Source organism: Ambystoma mexicanum, chromosome 5p (assembly GCF_040938575.1).
Source record: "Ambystoma mexicanum isolate Mex_15411 chromosome 5p, UKY_AmexF1_1, whole genome shotgun sequence".
Taxonomy (NCBI): domain Eukaryota; kingdom Metazoa; phylum Chordata; class Amphibia; order Caudata; family Ambystomatidae; genus Ambystoma; species Ambystoma mexicanum.
This window is the reverse complement of record NC_090930.1, coordinates 823,569,549-823,589,609: the sequence shown is the minus strand read 5'-3', so window position 1 is coordinate 823,589,609 and position 20,061 is coordinate 823,569,549. Positions and strand designations below refer to the sequence as shown.

The 20,061-nt window shown below is 44.1% G+C and overlaps 1 protein-coding gene across 3 annotated transcripts in view; it reads left to right on the top strand.

Annotated features, from left to right (window-relative positions):
- The window catches only part of DPY19L1 (dpy-19 like C-mannosyltransferase 1), a 2,006,077-nt gene that overhangs the window by 1,421,524 nt on the left and 564,492 nt on the right, over nt 1-20,061 (top strand). For all 3 annotated transcript variants that reach the window (XM_069613244.1, XM_069613243.1, XM_069613242.1), the window contains one exon: nt 19,979-20,003. In XM_069613244.1, the coding sequence (XP_069469345.1) occupies nt 19,979-20,003 (25 nt within the window). The remainder of the gene's footprint in view (nt 1-19,978; nt 20,004-20,061) is intronic.

Genomic DNA, 20,061 nt, shown 5'->3' with positions numbered 1-20,061 from the left:
ATCTGAGAATTATATACAGCCAATTACTAGTGTGTGTGTGGGAGGGATGGGCAAACTTGCTTGGGGGAGAAGGCGATCAATGGCGTGTTCATGGAGTTTTATTCAATTCTGTATGATAACGCTGACACTGTTTCGGATGACGACCTTACCCGATATGTTAACTCAGTCTCTCTCCCCAGGCTCTCACCTGAATCCAGAGCTCTACTGGAATCCACTCTGACTGCTGAAGAGATAGGGCAGGCGATGAAAGACCTTGCTATAGGTAAAGCTCCCAGGCCAGATGCCCTTGCTGTTGACATCTATAACTTGCGCCTAAATTGTTAGCACTATGGGAAGAGGCCACCGTCACTGGGACACTCCCCTCGTCGTTAAGGGAGGCAGTCATCTCAGTCTTGCTCAAACCTAACAAACCCCAGCAGGAGGCTGCATCCTATCGCCCACTCTCCCTAATTAACACAGACACAAAAATATTTGCAACGGTCATAGTAAACCGATTAACACCCTACATGAACCACCTGGTACATCCTGACCAATTGTGATTTATCCCGGCCAGATCCACCTCCCTGAACTTGCACGGACTGTTTGGAATAATCGCCCAGCTGGCCAAAGTGGTCGCTGCCTCCCTCGACGCGGGGAAAGCATTTGATTCAGTGTCCTGGAAATACATTTTTGCTGTCCTGGGTCGGTTTGGGTTGGGACCCCTGCTACTCGGCTACATCCAATTATTTTGCAAAGAAATTATGATCGGGGGTACGGATAAGGAGCCCCCCAACTCATATCATTATATGCCGACGACCCTGAGATCACCCGGGCCCCTATCATGCAGGCCATAAATGCATTTTCCAGTTATGCGGTATACAGGATTAACCCCACTAAATCTGAGATCATACCACTGATACGTGGAGTGCTTCATATAGGATCAATAATGGTATTCCAATGGTCTCCCAGTACAGCCCAATATCTAGGGGTGATAGTAGCTATTGATGGCAAAACCATATACTCAACCAATTATGAACCCTACATTCTTCAGCTGGAAAACAAACTCAAACTCTGGAACAACCTGCCTGTGTCAACATATGGTCATTTAGCATTACTGAAAATGATTGTGGTGCCCAAATTGTTGTAGCTATTTAGCCATATCCCGATATGGCCAGGTAGGGCTTTTTTTTAACAAAAGTACGTTCAATGATGTAAACGTTTGTATGGGGGGGGCAGCAGAATGAGCCGGGCGAAAATGGCAGAACAGTACGACACTGGTGGCCTCACGGCACCAGACATCAAACTTTATTACAATACAGCGCAAGCCCAATTTGCGAGATTCTGCTTTACCGATCCTGAGAATCATTCTCACCTCTGGGTCTAAAAATATGCAGCCTCCCCCACCGACATTAGATCAGTGATATTCGCAAAATTCCACGGGGACACTACAGACATTGATCCTGTGGGTAGTACGGTGAAGGCCTGGTCCAGAATATTCAAGAAGGTGGGGGTCACTGTCCCTTACAGCAGCACATCCCCCATATGGCATTACCCCAGTATCTCCCCTCATTCCATCCAGCACTGCAAAGAGACTGGGACCCCCACGGCAAATGACAAGATGGGATATGCTAGCTGGTATCACAAGGCGGGCAGACTCCATCCGAGATGATGTGCAGGCTTCCAATTGGGGGCTTGCACGTCATCACAAGGAGATCTGCCGTCTCGTGAACTGTCTAGCACATTTCCTGGTATCGCAATGGGTGCATGGGCTGGCCACTTATGTGTCCTCGTCTGCCTCCTCTGTGCGCCAGTCGTCCTCCCTGATGTCTTCTGGCCCAGATACCTCCAGGGCCCCCTATGTACCTGTCCCATCCCTGGTGGCCAATCTGGTGGAGACCACATCCCTGCCAGGATCGGGAGTCGAAGGAGGATCAGCAGAGGTGGTCACAACGGAGATCCGTCCTATGACAGGACATGTGGCAATGGTGGAAGAGCAGACACCAAGCTGCAGGACACATGCACGACAGCCCTGGGGGTTGACATCATACCGGAGGCTGTCCCGGAGGCGCAGGCACCGAGCTATTAGACGGCAGCAGGCTCGACGTAGGAGGCAACAGCACTCAGTGCTTCCAATGGAGGGGAGGCAGGTATCGGCCATCGGGCAGGAGGCACACGTGGGCCTTTCAACAAGGATGTCTTCCGTGGTGGAGCAATTTGGCCAGCAGATCGGACCACAGCGGCAGCGGGCAGAGGGGGCATGACACACCATGGCCAGGGCAGAGAATACCTTGTGTCGGGCAGAGAGGCGGGCCGAGTTACTCGAGTAGTCTTGCAGGGAGTTTAAGAGGAGCACATTGGAGTCCCTGCAACCCCTCGAGGGGAGAGCACAGGCCCGCTTATTGGAAATCGACGCAGACTTCGAGGATGCCATGGCCGAGACCTTGGGGGGAAATGGTGAGTCAGAGAACTAGCCCGCTGCCATTGTACATAGTTCTTTATGAGTAGGTTTGATTTGTTATGTGGTGTCTGGTCTCAATGGTTTAGAGCATGTTTCACTCTTCCTTGACTCTGTTGCATGGCCCTGCTGTTGACCATTGTTTTACATGCGTGCACACACATGCATGCATGTGTGATTTTGGGATTCCCATGACATGGGGCATGTACTGGGGAGCATGACCAATGGATGGGTGTTGCGGTACACTGGGGGTGTGCAGCGTGTGGTGGCATTTTGGTTGACATGTGCTTCATTATTGTATGTTGGTCCAATCTGTTTTGTGCTGGGGTGTCCCATGAGGCGGTGCCGGCCTGCAGGTTGCCGTCACTGATGGGGTGGGGGGTTTCCCATGAGGCGGGGCCTGCCTGCAGGTTGCCCTCACTGGTGGGGTGAGGGGACATGAGGCGGGGCCTGTCTGCATGTTGCTGTCACTGGTGGGGTGAGGGGGACATGAGGCGGGGCCTGCCTGCAGGTTGCAGTCACTGGTGGGCGTTGGAGGTGTCCCATGAGACAGGGCCTGCCTGCAGGGTATGGTCACGGGGTGATGGGGTGGCCATGTGGTGTGGGGTGCCTGCTCAGTATGGTCACAGGTATTTGTGGGGCCCCTTGTGGTGTGGGCTGCCTGTGGGGTGTGGTCACGGGTGTTGGGGGGGCCCATGTGGTGTGGAATGCCTGTGCAGTATGGTCACGGGTGATGGGAGGGGGCCATGTGGTGTGGGCTGCCTGTGGGGTATGGTCACGGGTGTTGGGGGGGGGGGCGCATGTGGTGTGGGCTGCCTGCGTGGTATAGTCACGGGTGATGGGGGGGGCCCATGTGGTGTGGGCTGCCTGCAGGGTATGGTCACTGGTGTTGGGGGGGCCCATGTGTTGTGGGCTGCCTGCGGGGTATAGACACAGGTGATGGGAGGGCCTTGTGGTGTGGGCTGCCTGCGGGGTATCGTCATGTGTGATTGGGGGGGGCCCTTGTGGTTTGGGCTGCCTGTGGGGTATGGTCATGGGTGTTGCAGGGCCCATTTGGTATGGGATGCCTGCGTGATGTGTTTGCGGCTGATGACTGCATGCACAGGCCTTTCCATGCGATTTGGCAGGTGCGACTGGGGAATGTGATTACGCTGGTGTTTGGCAGGGATACGCGCAGGCCTTTCCACGTGATTTGGCTGGTGCGACCGGGGTACGCTATTACGCTGGGGTGCGGCAGAGGTATGCGCAGGGGGGGGCTTTGTGCTGGCCCACAGATGGCGCGGGGCCTTGCACCATATTGGCCATTTCACTGGCTTTTTCCTGCACACAGGGGCGTGTTGGGGGCGTTACTGGCGCTGCTTGGTGTTCATTGCGCCACGGCTACTGATGCCTCGGGAAATCCATGAATACACGTGCTGCGCAATTGCTGGTTTGCGCTCCTTCTCGGGGCACAGCGCTTGCGCTACTTCTGTGCTGGATTCTTTAAATTGGGCCCTATGTGAACAATCAGAATTTTAGACCAGAGTTCCGAATTGCCTTTCAGGACTACGTTTGCTAGACTATTGGGGCCCGGTGCACGAGAATTAGATGCTCGAGTAATCCAATTTCTTATGTCCTCCTGCGTGAATGTAAAATGCCAGGGGGAAAGCCAAACTGACGTTGGTAAGGACCAGTCCAATTTTGAGGGAGCGTAGACCGCACCAAAATGCCCCGCCCACAATTCCTCTGAGATGGAGACGGATTGAGCAATTGTTTGATGTAATACCCCTTTATTAATCAAAGCCCAAAACTTCCTTTTAGAGGCATCCCTCAAAGCTGATGGCATAATCTCGCCATCTGCTTGGTATAGCACAGCGCCAAAGTTCTTCATACAATTTTTCCATTTGTTTTTAATGCTTTTTATCATTTGTGCTTGCACAGACCGCAAGCAAGACAGGGCGCAAATATGTCTGATCTCCTTATTTCTGCGATTTTTCATTCGTTTAAGCTCCTCACTAAAATGTTGTCTATGGTTGGATCCAGTGGGATTCATTTTCCCGGTAGCATAGCCTTCTGCAAGATTGTTTCTACATAATGCCCAAACACACCATTTGTGTAAAGAGATAACTTCTTACCAAGGTCATTGTTAATGAAGTCATGTACAAACACTGAATTCACTTTCCTCACGTTATCCTTGTGCTAGGTTATTCTTGTCACGGCTTGATTAATTTCTAGAGTAAAAAGGAACAAGTCTCGTTTTACAGATGGACACTCCCAAGAGAGAGACAAACTCAGCATTTTATCACTTCTCGACATTTGAATGAGAGAGAAGTTTACCACCCCAACTAAGATCCTTGACAAAAACACATAATCGATAATTGAAAACAGAATTCCATTGGATAAAGTGTAGGAATCAGAAAAGTCCGCTATTAAATCATTTGCACAGAGCAGACCACAATTTTTCAAGAAAGTCTGCCACAGCAGCCACTGAGATTTTTTCCTCGTTGTGCCCTTATTAACTCCCTCATGAATATTCATAGAGGGGGCAACCCAAACCATTCCCATCGGTAAGTCCAGAGCCCCCTCCCTACAGATTTCTGCATTTAAATCACTGGTGATTATAATAAGAAGGCCAGTACATAATTCCTGGCAGTCCAGGATAACCGCATTCAGCAGCTTCAGGGTTTCAAGTAAATTATTATGCTATGATATTTATAACGCGCTTAATACCCAGAGGTTTCTGCGGACCCCGGGATCGAACCTGTGTTGCTGCGTGTCATCTTGCTTCCAAGGCGAGCACGTTGCCCCTAAGGTATCCTCCCGGGAACAATTATCTGGTGACCAATAAGTATTAATAGTCAGTATGTTAGCAAGGGACATTCCCAGTTTTAGCTCCAGCAGGACGGCTAGGGACCAGTTTGATAAATTAAAGCATTTATTTTCCCATCAATATCCGTCCTATCTGCCAATATCAGGCCACCAGATGCTATTCCTTTTGGGCCCTTTACAGCTGCTTTGTGAAAAAACGTAAAACCATCAAAGCAGCAGGAGAGGTTAACCAGGTTTCCTGGTTTCCGTTTCCTGAATACACAGCACAGAGTATCCACAAAGTAAAGATGCATTATTATAATGACGGAAAGTGAATGTCCAAGATGGCCGCACACCGGCACCAGCATTGTTTTAGCACATAAGCATTACAGGCTCTCATGCCCCTCCGAACCGGAAACCCATCCGTTTATTAATGCCATCATAGTGACAACTGGGATCACTTGTGGCATCTCTACACTATATAAAACCTTTCAAACCCACACCCCTACACGGAACAACATGAAGGCATGCCCACCTGTTCACGAGTTTGGTATGAAGGTGGCGAACACTCTGAGCGATATACTAGATATCCCAATCCCCCCTCCGCCGCTGAAATATTTGCTGGGCGATAGTGAGAAGGTATCCATCAGGACACGCAGGCTATTCAATGTCGCCTGTGCAGTAGCAAAGCAAAGTATCCTGAGGAATTGGAAACCTAGGACGGCCCCCACCACACAATCATGGCTCAGGGACTTGTCCTATATAAATGAGTGTGAAGAGGGCTTTGTCACTCTTGTATCTCCCACAAATAGACCCAAAAGCATATGGGCCCATTCCGCTCCTACCTAGCTGAACAACTGACTTAAAAGCTTGCTAGCAGCCATCCTAGGGGAGAGAGCTGATGACATTTGGAAGTTAACAGGATATGCGGGTGTGACTGCACAAAACACAACACGATGGAGGGCCATTTAATAATTGCACAGCAGAAGCATGGCGAGTGCTCACAGTACAATATCCCGATACATCAAATATGGGTGCGATAATGACTAGGAAGATGGGCGAAGGTGAAGATCATGTTGCCTTTATTAAAGTTATTCAAGAGAGATGGCGTCGTGAGACGAGAGAACCTAGGGATAAAACAGTGCCATTATTTTACCACATGTTATGTCGGGGACTGCCAGAACCAGTGCAAAGGCAGATGAAAAAACAGGTAAGGATGGAAGTGAAGCCATGGCCAGAAAGACAATGGACTATTGTGCACCATTACAGGAGAAGAATATGAATAAGAGGAAAGCCAAGAGTAGAAAGCAGGGGGAATCAAAGTTAGTTCAGAAAAAATGGTCAAAACTGCCCATAGAGGGAGTGGTATTGACGAGTAATGAAGGTGTGGCGACACAAGTGATGCGACCAGTTCAGCAAAGTAATGTAGTATACCCTTTGGATCAGAGTGGGTAAAATCTTTGGCCAAGAGGAAGAGGGAATGGACCCAGGGGAGAAGGATGAGGTGGATTTCAGAACCCTCAGGGAGGAGGAGGTTTTAATGGTGCACAGCACAACAATTCAGGAACAGTGGGAGGATGGAACATATAGCCAGGACATGTAGACTTCTACAGAGGGGGCATGCAGCAAAATTGGCAAGCTTCAAGAGGGGCGGTGGGCTATGTTCTACAATATAATACAGAACCACAGGAGTATTATGCCCAAGATCACATGCAGAATCAGGCTTGTGTGCTGCAAACACAGCAAGCTCCATTACAGATGCAATTACCACAAGGGCAACCATAGCAAGTGCCTATGCAAGCACAACCGATACAGACCCTGCTAACACAGACACAACAGGCCATGGTACCACAATGGAACACAAATATAGTAATATCGCAAACACCCGCACCTAAACTAGGGAGTGTGATCATGGTAGGATGAAATCCTTTCACAGTTACAGGGATTCATTTATATCTGCAACGGGACAGCCCACAGAGTGACCTGATGTGTTCAGTACTTTCAGTGACACGGACTCCCAAGAGGAACCGGGAGTCAAGGTGCTAATAGGAGATTAGACATTTTCGTTCCTTGTAGACACTGGAGGAGCAACTCGTTCCTGTGTCCGGAAGGGAAAATACCCAATGTCAGCCATTGCCATGAATGCGCAGGGTTTTTCTGGGACGATTAGTTTAGTTCCTTTTACGGATGAATTATCAATTTCTATAGGAAAACGCATGTCGATGCCCTTATCGTATTCTCGGCAGACACCCGTTAACATATTAGGACGTGACTTGATGACAAAACTTAAAAAGACAATGGGCCTCATTACACGTAGTGCGGTAAGGGTTTACCGGTACCGGTAAGGGCACCGGTACCGGTAAACCCTTACCGCCTTACTATGAGGTCCCTTTGCGGGTTGGTACTTTAACGCCTGCTTTTCGGCAGGCGTTAAAAACCAACCCGCAAAGGGACCATGGTGCTAATTACCGTACCACAATTTGCGGTACCATAATTAGCGCCTTCCCCATTCCCATAGAGCCCTATGGGGCAAAAATGGGAATGGGGAAGGGCAATGGAGGAAAGCAGAATTATCGCCTTCCAAACCTTGGAATAGGGCGGTAATTCCTCCAAGGCGGTATTGGTAAATTACCGGCATGAACCATGGTGCACCGCACTACATGTAATGAGGCCCAATATCTTTTACTGATGAGGAAATAGTGTGTTCCACTCCAGGTATACATTATATGAATGTGAACAAATTGGTGGTCAGTCATAATCTTGAAAATAAAATGTCGAAAGACAAAAATGTGGAAAAAGAAATGTCGAAAATAAAATGTCGAATTATTTATTTTTTTCTATATTTTTTTTTTTGGCTCTAGTATATATATAAAAAAAATAGGGTAATGGGAACCCCCCCCATTTTCAAACAAAAAACGTCATTCAAAAAAATGCAACATTTTTTTTTGACATTTTGACTTTTGAGATTTTGCCATTCGAGATTATCACTATGAACCGAACAAATTCATATTAGCCTTCACATGCCAGAAAGCATTACGAGAAGTCCCTTTGGATCCAGAAGTATTTTTGTATGAAGTGACTGTTATATTATCTTGGTTACCTAAATTGGTAGGTAAAATATTGAGAATACCTGAAAACTTTTTGTTTAGACCAGAAATACCCATGGATGATGGAGGACAGGTTATCCCTTTAGAGTTAGAAGCAGCAGTGTTCAGAGAGGAATGAGTGGTTGTCCATGGAACAGAGGATGAGGGGAGAGGGTGGAGAGCAGTGATAGCCTTCAGTGAAGGATATAGGTTAACAGATGAAAAGCTTTTTAGGGATGATTATTCTGTTGATGAATTCGAAATATCACAGAGAATGGTGATGGTCAAAAAGAAACCGTCACTTTTCCAGGAACATTTGAAGAAAGTGCCAAATACTTTATGGACCATCAGTCAATATGACGTGGGCTTATTGAAATGAGTAGGCACAGTTAAAATGAAGCTTAAACCAGGAGCAATTTTGCCACGAGCAAACAATATCCCATGTCCAGAGAAGCTGATGAAGGTGTATTCAAGACGTTTTCCCCTTTAATGAAGCAAGGAATATTGGTGCCTTCTGAGTCCCCATGTAACACAGCTATGTACCCAGTGAAGAAATCAACTGGGGGGGGGGTCGTGGAGATTTATTCAGGATCTTCGCCCCTAAACAGTATTGTTGAAGCAGAGTTTCCTTTAGTTCCAAATCCCACCCCGATATTCTGTAATGTTCCATCTAAGGATCAATATTTTACAGTTCTAGATCTATAAAACACATTCTTCTCAATTCCTCTCCAGAAGGACTCCCAAGATTTGCCTTCCCTTTCGCATAGAAATATCCGTCTGAAACATACTTGTTTGCCCCAAGGGTACTGTGAGTCCCCCATCAATCTTTAACATGATCCTTCAGATGTTCCCGGGTAATGTACAGCTTGAGAGTGCAATAAAGTAGTACATAGTTGACATTGGTGTGCATTGAGACAGAGGAAAGGTGCAGTGACGACTCAGTGTCACTAATGACCATACTAGCAGAGAAAGGATACAGGGTAGACAAAGGAAAGTTACAATATTGTCAGGAAGAGGTCCTGTAAATAGTACAGCTAATCACTCAAGAGGGGAGAAAAGTGACACTTGAAAGAGAAGTAATTATGAAGACTTCAGGACCTAAAACAGTGAGTGAAATGCAACAGTTTTTAGGCCTATGTAACTATTGTAGGGCCTGGGTTTTCGATTACAGCACATATTTTCAACCACTTTTAAGAGGACTTAAAGAAGCAGAGGTAGACAAAAGTAAGGTAACATGGACAGATGAAATGACTGAAGGATTTGAGGAATTAAAAAAGGCAATTAGTAAAGCCCCTGTGCTAGGAATTCCAGACTATCATGAAGACTTTTCTTATTTTCTCATTCAAATGGAGACAGCAGTTCTCACACAGAAAATGACATTGGGACATGGACAAAAAACATTGGCTTATTACAGTGGGATTTTAGATCCAGTTATGAAAGGATATTACCCTTGCGAACAAGCTTTAGTTGCTGCTACATTTGCAATTGAAAAGGCTTCAAGTATTTCAATGGGGTGTTCAATATTATTTGTTGAGCATGCATTATTTGCTTTTCTAGAGAAACCTAAAAGTACATTGATCACACAAATATCATCATAGTGTGAGGTAATTATTTTGAACCCTGCAATAAAAATTGTTAGCTGCAGAATAGTGAAACCACCAACATTCATAGCAGAACCAGTAGGGTGATGATTATTTACATGACTGCACAACGTATACTAAATTTTATGATGACAAATCCCTGTGTTAGAGAATATGCTCTCGGAAGGGGTGTACTCTATTGATGGTTCTTCAACAACGTGCCAAACTACTGGCGAAAGGCATACTGGGTCAGCAATATTTAAGCTGAACTGGGAGGGTGAATTTGAAGTAGTGACAAGTACAAGATTGCCTTCGCATTGCTCAGCACAGGCTGCACAATTAGTGGCACTTATCACTGCACTTCAGATATGAGGATGAGGAAGTTAAGGTGTACTCTGACTCCGCTTATGTGATGTCAATCGTGCAAGCAGGTTTGTCACGCTGAAAAAGGAGAGGCTTCCTCCGCGCAGACACTCCAGTGCAACATGTGGCCCTATTGGATAATCTTATTGAGGCATTAAGACTCCCATTACTATTACAGTCTTAAAATATACAGCTCATTCTAAAAGAACAGACGTCATTTCTCGCAGAAATTAAGCCGCAAAGTTAAAAGCCAAAATGGCAGCATATTTCCAAAATTATTTCTGATTTTGAAGTAAAAAGTGTTAAGCAAATGACAGGAGGATGTGTGTTGGTAAAGGGGGGCTTTAACATGCTGTCTATTGTTCAGTTAATTCAAATACAAGGTCAAGCCTCACAGAAGGAACAAGATTTATGGAAAAAATGGGGGTGTTTTTTATCCCCCAATGAGGCAATCTGGAAACAGGCTAGCAATCAAAAGCCAGTTATGCCGCTAGCTTTGATGGTAGCACTGGAGCAGCTTCATACCGCGCGCATATGACTCGAGAGTCTTGCTGCTACAGTTGCAGAAGATTGTTCTTCACCAAATTTGTTAAAACATGTGCCCCAGTTTTCTGTGAATTGCATTATGTGCCCCAAATTTACTGCAGGGCACACTTTGCAAACAGTGAGAGGAGAAATCCCTAGATCCAATGGCCCATTTCTTCATCTACATATAGATTATGTGGATATGATGCAGACATGCAACAGTTACAGGTACATGCTGGTAGTGGTATGTCCCTTTTCTAGATGGATGAAGGCAGGTCCATGTATGCACCCTCGATGCCACATGCACTGTCAAGTTCCTTGTGCGTATTTTATGGACTATCAGTCCATATGACGTGGGCTTATTGAAAGGAGTAGGAGCAGTTAAAATCAAGCTTAAACCAGGAGCAATTGTGCCACGAGCAAACATACCCCATGTCCATAGAAGCTGATGAAGGTGTATTCAAGACGTTTTACGCTTTAATGAAGCAAGCAATATTGGTGCCTTCTGAGTCCCCATGCAACACAGCTATGTACCCAGTGAAGAAATCAACTGGGGGGTCGTGGAGATTTATTCAGGATCTTCACCCCCTAAACAATATTGGTGGAGCAGTTTCCTGATGGGGTGTCTGCGAAGTGCTGCGGTCTGAAAATGGACTGCATTTTGTAAATTAACTGTTTGAGCAAGTAACTCTTTTATTAGGTATAAAATACGAGTTCTCTAAAATATGAATGGGATTTGTGAGACATTAAACATACTCCTTAGAGAGGATAACAAAGATTAAAATAACTTTGAAGAGGGGTGGTTTCGCTGCTTGCCCGTTATGCTATATGCACTGCAATATCAGCCTGGCTCAGATCACCACCTAACTCCTCATGAGTTGGTGACTGGACACCGAATGAGAACACCCCTTGCTCCTCCAACTAGGTTAGAAACTGATGTCCACAGTGTAGCAAACACATTAGGTAATGAGATGCATGATTATTTGGCAACTATGACCGCAAGTGTGTCTTTTATTTCTCAACAGATCAAAAAACGGAGGTAGGTGTTAAAGAAGAAAGCCAGCCAACTGATCCAGAAAGTCTTTTAAAACAACCCAGTTTATATCCAGGGAACCAGGTTCTGATATGAAGATGTGTCCGCACTTGGAATAAACCCTGTTTTGAGGGACCTCACAAGGTGGAAGCTGTTACTCCCATAGCTGTTAAGCTGCAAGAAAGGAGAGCCTGGCGGCATCTGTACAACATCAAACCGTACAAGGGAGAAACCTTGACCTCTCCTGCATTTACTGACAGTGAAACAAGAGAAGATGTTCTGCGTATGCAGACAAGATCAGCAACCAAAAGCAAAGAAAAAGAGTTTATGGAATAATAAAAGTACCCTTCAAATTATTATCAACATTTCTTAAATCTAATAAGGAATTAATGAACTTGCAGCTATCCTGGAACTTTTTAGATAAGTACAAAGAACAATGTGTTTATGCACCAGAGTCAAAGGAATACACTGCATATTCTATGCTACCCATCATAATAACATTACACACATTCTTGTATGATGTTTTCACCTACATATTGCAGTCTTACCCAGCTCTGATAAGACTACATGTGGACATCATAACATTTTCTGACAATCCTAAAAACAATGACATTATTTCAGAATCATTGTGGCAATTATTTTGCAGTTCTTGATAAAAAAAAGTGTGAGTTACAGAAGATAACCCAATTACATATTGAATTAAACGAAATTGGGAAGGTTCCAAAATATGAGAGACTCGCTATCATCAAGAAAGTTGATACGTTTTTCTGGAATGGTATTCGTGATTTAATTTTGTCTTATGATTAGTCTTTAATTCCTTATTATGATGGCCTTTAGACAAATAATGATTAAAAATGCAGATACTATGCGGACCATGAAGCCTCCTTTACGAAACAAATTATTCGACTTAAGAGAGATGTTGAAGATTATGAAGGCATAAATCCATATCTTGATAAGAGCTCACTTAAATAATAACCTATGTTATTAACTGTTGGGAAGGCATGACATCAAACAGTGATGACAGACAGAAGTGATCACTTAAAGGATGTTTATTGAATTTCAGTGGGTTTTTTGTATGCCTATGTAATCCTAAATCTAAGGATTGGGAGCATGCTACGATCATAAAATAATAATAACACAGTCCTAGTGGAGTCTCTGTCAAAATAAAAGGGCCTATACTAATAAACGCATTGCTAATCCTTACTTCTAAATACAAATGGTGTGGGACAACAATGTAGGAAAAAGAAAGTGTTCAAGAAATGATATGTCCGGATAGTTGAGGAGTTGGCTTCCTTTCCCCACGTTTTCAGCATGGGGTAAGGCGGCATGCTTGAGCTTCACACACACACTCTGGCTTCCCGGCCACGAGCAAACAGTTCAAAGCATAGGTATCAGGGTCTTCTGCCAAAGTCTGTCTCCCAATGACAGTCTATTTTTGCATCACCAAAGTTGCTTTCTTATCAGGATTTTTACATTCACAGGTTTGCATCTGGTCTCCATCGGTCTGGCACGGATCACAGATCTCCCTCGTTTGGGCTCAGCCCCTTTAGCACAATGTTCACAATTGGTCTCCCTCGTTTGGGCTCAGACCCTTTAAGCTCAATGTTCACAAGTGGTCTCCCTCGTTCGGGCTCGGACCCTTTAAGCTCAATGTTCACAAGTGGTCTCCCTCGTTCGGGCTCGGACCACTTAAGCTCCCTTTCCAAGCTTTCCTCTTTGTATCAAAACTGAAGACTTTCGATTGTACGATATGTTTAGCGTAAACCGTCGCAGGACCACTTCGATTCACTCCAAATCTTATTCTTTATCTTTCACTTTTGCTTTTGCCACTTCTTGGCTGATTACTGTACAGAGACCTATGATTGAGCACACTTGTGGTACCAGACCACTCTGTCATGAATATTGTATCTTCTTTGCTACAGTTCAAACATCATCAGCAATTAGGCTTTCCTCGCGTCTCATCACATGCGTTACCAATCTTTATTCTTGTGTTCTTTATACAATGTTGCTGCTTGCAACCTTGACTTCAACACAGACCGGTCTTGCGTTTTCCCCAACTCAACGGCTGTGTTGATCTCTCTGGCGCTGCTTTGATCTTGTAGCCAAGGACGGTACCACAGCGGCTGCTGCTTCTACCCGACACGTCAGCCGTGCAGGCGGGCCCGGGTGTCTGACACACAATGCAGGATTCTTCAGTCTGGTTTCCTGGCCTTATGCTTTTTAATTTGAAGGATTCTAGAAAGTAACAGCTTTCAACCGGAAAGGTAAAGGGTTTTTCCCTCCTTTCGCACCATTCTTTGTTTGCAGTCTTTCTTCCCTCGTTCAGCTGCCGTCTCGGAAATGCTGTTCCTTCGTGTGCTTTGCCTCGCTAAGTGCGCCCTCATATGCCGCCTTTTATCCGTGTGGTCAAGCTTGATGGATGTCAGGTGTGGATGGTTACCCGTAATTGCCTGACCTTGCCTGACCATGGTAGTGTCAGGTGCACTGCTTGGGTGTGAGTCTGTTTTTTCCCAGAGTGGGTTGTCTGTGTAAGAAGGTTTATGAAGGGGAAGGTAGAGGAAAGGTACTGAGACTCACTGAAACAATATGCAAATACTCAAAGAATAAAGATGTAACTAAAGTAACAAGAGAAACATGTAATCAAAAGAAATCGTATATGCAAACAAGATAAAGTAACTTGCTGATTAATAAGTATACATATGCAGATACGCAATGTAGATGAGACATATAGAAGCTTGCTGCAGAGGAAAACCTAACATGGCTATAGCAGCCATGATGGAAAGGTAGAGATTGGACTCATATTAAAACCAATCAAGGTACTTCAGAGACAGACCCGGCTGCAGAGTCAGTAGACGCTGGAAAAACAGCTTTCTGTGAGGAATAAAGAGGAGTCTATTCGGCTGGGATCAAGGATGCTACTTCAAGGAATAATGCAAGGCTCAAGCGGAGTAAAAAGGATAAGGCATGTACGTAAGACATAGTTCTCTTAGATTAAGCAAAGGAGAAAACATCTGCAAGAGCCAAATATTAGACAATTAAAGATGCAGAAATTCTAAATAAGAGGGAGTGAGCAAGTCTCCAGAGGCCAAGAAGGATAATGACACCAAGCTCAATTGAATCAAATAGCAGTAAATAGAAGGTTGAGATGGACAAATTTGTGATCTCCTCACACGTGATTCAAAAGTTGAAAACAAGGGCTATTCATTTAACCCAAACAGAGATAATGGTTTACCTACGCTCCCATGAGTGTCCCAGAACAGAGAACAGACTTCGATGTAAACTACAAAGGAGAAGCCTTGGCTTGGGGCCTGACCGATGAGAGTCGATGGACTAATTGGGAAAGTGTGGAGTAATACAATGTTGCATGCAGCACCTGAGTTTCATTTTGCTTACGTGCCACTAATGAGTTGAAAGTCTGAGGTTGAGAAAGCATGCCAACCAATCAGAGTCTATGTAGCAACAAGCAATACAATGTTGCAAAGACCAACCCGCTGCCATTTTTACGCTGTAATCAGTATTATACCTATTTAGAGGTGGTTTAAGGCGTATCCACCAAATAAGAGGCAGCCAATTTATTTATTTATTTATTTATTTTATATCGCGCGTCTGGCAGCTGAGATGTGGTTAGTCTTCGGGATATTGAGAGCCACTCTCAGCACGTTGTTCTATAGAAATTGGTTTTTTTTAGGTTGTGCCTTTTGGTTCCAATGTATGGGGCGTTGCAATAATCCAGTCTGGATACTATGAGGGCTCTGGCCAGGGTAATACAACTGTCAGATGACAGGAAGAGTCTCCAGGTATTTGTGTTTTGAAGTGTAGGCCGCTGCCAAGGCAGTCGCATTTACTTGTATTGTTAGCGTGAGGGCTGAGTCCAAGTATATGCCTAGCATTTTAACTTCTTTGGAGACCTTGATATTTATGTTGTCAATATTAAATGATTTAAATTGATCGTCTAATTTCTTTAGTTGATTCTGTGAGCCAATGAGAAGTAGCTCAGTTTTGTTGTTAAGACAAAGGCCATGGATGGCCATCCATGCCTGAATAATTTGGTATGTTTCATTAAGTTTCTTAGAATCTTCGTCATAGCAACCTGTAATGGGAATGAGGATTTGGGTGTCATCTGCATAGTTAGTGTAGGTGACACCCAGGTTATCCAGGTGGTCAAATAATGGCTTCGTAAAGATATTGTATAAGGTGGTTGACACGTAGGAACCTTGTGGAACACTCCAGTCGACTGAGGCCGGCTCAGACGAAGCTGACGGTGTGAAGACCTTCATGGTCCTGTTGGAGAGGAAGGATTGAATCGATTCAGAAGCTTTGTTGAAGTGGGCCGCCAGGGTCAGATGGTTGCACAGAACTTTATGGTTGACCAAGTCAAAGGCTGCTGATAAGTCTATCAAGAGTAGGAGAGCTAAGTTCCCATTATCTTTAATTTCGTCCATGAAGTTATTAACACTTACACATACAATAGGTACATATGTTCCCTTATCCAATCCCTCAGTTCAATAGGTTTTAGTTTGCCACAAAGGATGACATCATAGATGACGCATATCGAGTTATAAAACCTTTGTATAATCACAGTGAGTGCGTGAATTGCTGCCTGTTATTCACCAGATTGCCCTACTTAATTCTTTGCTAATAATAAAGTAATTGTTTGCCATATTCTTTGAGTCTGTCCGGTTAATAGGGTCCAAGATCATTATTGGTAAGTCCATGTAGCACATGAGATGCTTCAAAGTGCTAGAGCACATTGTGAAAAATCGTTGGCAAAGCTAATCAGGTTACAGCAGCGTTAGAAACCTGGGAATAAAAAAACCCAGGAAAGGGTGAAAGAAAAAGATATGAATAATTAAATGAAGGCTTAGTAAACCAGAAAGATTACAAACTTTGAACAACCAGTGTGGACCATCGCCCTATTCAGAATAACTGGTGTCAAAGAAAAGAAGCCGTCTGAGGATTTAAGGACTTTAGGGAGTCCCTGCGCGATTCGAAGGAAGAAAGGACAAACGTTTTTGTTTGTGTGTTCCCAAGAAATCCTGGAGGAATGCAATTGTGTGCATCAAGACATTGTTTTCTTTATTAAGAGGAGAGACTGCAGAGCTTAACTTGATATCAATGCTGCAAAGCATATCCTGCTAGGAAAAAGTAACTTTGGTAGACTGAAACCTAGTCAAGTATAAACTGGGTCAGGTAGAAGCCTTGCTGAGGCTAGTGTGCAAAGCCTCCCCTTTTCCTTCTTTTGGTTAGGTGTTTTCTATATTGGTAGGGCCAGTTAGCTGTATAGGATTCTGACTAAAGAGCTTTAATTTGGACTTTAGCATCAACCCTTCATTTTTGTTTTGTTAGGCAGGGAACTTTCCTCATCGAAATTGAACAAGTTAGATGTTTGATTCCTTTTCTTTTAATAAAATCCTTGAAACATGACCCTGAAGTGTAAGAGTCCTTGTTCTGGTTCACCACATAGTCCAGAATCGAACAACCCTGGGCTGTTTGAATGTTGCAGATCTTTACCGTTGGGGGGCCTTGGGCTAGCTCCCCGACTGAATCGTGGATAAACGGAAGGTCTCTGCAGATATTTGACAGTTCATTGTTGTAACCAGGACATCTACGAAGAAGAGCAGCCCATTGATGACCCGAGGACAACCCCTGCTGCTGACCTGCATCAACTCCAGTGATTTGCCCGATGAAGCCCTGCTCCTCTGCCTGATCTCATAAAACATTGCTGCTTTAACCAATGACAACAACTAGTCTCAACCGCTACTCTCAGATCCACCCCTTGGAAGTTTCCCTGGACTACCTGGTGGACTGACCAGCTCCCTTTTTGACTATCGTGCTGCAGCTGTCTCAGTTCCGAACAGAGCCTTGGAACTTGCAAGATTTTCAGCTTATGCCATAAGTCGCCTGCCATCACAATATCAGCCATCTCACTACAAGGAAAGCTGTTCTTTTCACGGCTGAGGGGTCACCTGTTGCGGCTTGTCTGTGATGACCTCTGCTGGGATGATCTCACTCCAATCCTCTGAGGTGCCCTGAAGGGTATGCACTACTGAAGTATGCCTCTTTTCTTCATTTGGGGGTCTTCTTCAAGAAGTTGCCTTGAACCGTATGGTGAGAACCACGACCACCTTCTGACCCAAAAAGTGATCTCTGCACCCGTGACCGCTGGGCTTCCCTTACCGGAACCAAGGACAGAAGATTGTGTCCCTAGTGAATTCTGAAAGATCTGTAGCGTCACCTAGAAGAATCTGAGCCAACGGGGGGTAACTTACAATACCTGTTTCTCTCCCACTCCCGTCTCGCATAGGGTAACATTGGGTGTATAACGTAGTCCCCAACTCCCTCCTGCCTGGCCTTTGGATGTCAAACCTGGTCCAACAATACTTTCCTAGGATTTACTTTGGGAATAGGATAAAGTGGTACTTACCTTACTTGAAGTAAATACTTAGCATACTTTTAAGAACTTTCTAAGCACCACCACAGCCCACTGCAATAGTTGGACTTTGTGACTTTTAGGCACAAGGCCCCATACGTTAGAGGGAACTGGGTTTGTGCCTATTCTACATAATCTGTTTTTCATGGATCTTATTGCTCACCTGTTCATTACTGGTATTTAATGCATATACAATCTTATTTGTAATGTTAGATGTATATATATGTTGTATGTTTTTTTGATTACATTACTCGTGGTTTTTTTATACTTCGTGTTTTCATGAAGGCCTGATAAAGACCTGTTATTCATATAATCACGGACTAACTTACATTTTTGTGTTTTCTCTGTGGACTTATTGTAGCCCTAGACCACTCACACACTTTTCCTGAAACTAAGCTTTGACTGCTTTCCCACACTAACTTGATTGGATTTTGGCTAACCTCTGTGTCTTCTCTGTTCACCATAAACAGGGAGGCCTCCTAAAATACTCCCCCCGCAAGGGCTGATTTTAGAAATCCATCTTAACACTTCTCCCCTGTAAAAGTACTGCTATATATTAGTGAGACAAAAAAAGAGTGAACATTTTAACTAGGGGTGATCAATACCAAATTGGATTCAAAGAAAGCTCCCCTAATAGCCAACTTGATGAAAGAACAGGTACTGAATCTTTGATGCTTTAATCAAAGCTTGTTCTGTAACTGTCATGCGGGATCCCAATATTGTAATTTACTAATGCTGTCTGACAAAGCGAGAGGATCAGTGTTGTGGTTGTAATCGGTATCCAGGCATTGCTTTGAATATATAGTTTCAAATTCAAAAGTATCGAAAAAAATGCATCGTAAAAATGCATTTTTTTATAGGTAAAGTTTTTTTAAATTTAATGGATTTTAAGGGGTAAAAAAACAGGTTAACAGGGGGAGCCCCCCATTAAAAAAAAAATCATTTTTTTCGATGCATTTTTTTTCGAAACTTTTGCATTCTAAACGTTTGCATTCGATGGAATCACTAGGAACCGTTGTAATCATTCAGTCAGTTGCTTTTTGTCAAAAAACAATGTGTGTTACCAAACCTATGACTCGGTCAAAGATATCACCATCAAATACTATCCTGTCCAACCTCAACTTCTATAACCCCTGAAGTGGTCCAACTCATTCCTCATATCAGTAACTACTTCTCACCTCTTGCACAGAATTTACATTAGTAAAGTCTTGTATATCCGGATTTTTCTGTTATAATCACAACCTCACTTACTTTCTCCTTCATTTTCAGCACTTGTGTAAGAACCCGGGAACTCGCAATGAAACCAGTCTACTCCCCTAATGTGGTATTCCCCTATTTTCATTTGGCAACTGTTTCAGATCTATTGATCCCCCAGCTACAATTCTCACAGCTACCTAAAACTCAAATCCCATCTGATTGAAATTGCCTTGATAATACATCTTCCAGCCCTCTGCAAAAGAGCCTTCCATAACCTAAAGAAATGGTTCATTCTAGACTTTAGAAATGTCCTATTTATATCACTTGAACTCTATACAGGAGATGCCACAAACGTTTTATATTATTGTTTTAAAACATTCTGTCCACACATATATCTTCAGTGTTCTGATTAAAAAGAATAGTGCACAATGTTGCCTTCATATGCCTTGCCCTCCTACAATGTATTAAAATACACTTTGATTAAGTTCAATGTTGCCTGTGTCATACTAGAACACCAGTTTACTCAAGTTTTTTTTTTTTCAGAAGTGAACTTGCGAATGACTGTGAGGTAAGACTTGCAGGCTGTTTTTTAGTATTCTGTATTATCAACATTTTTGATCTCTGAT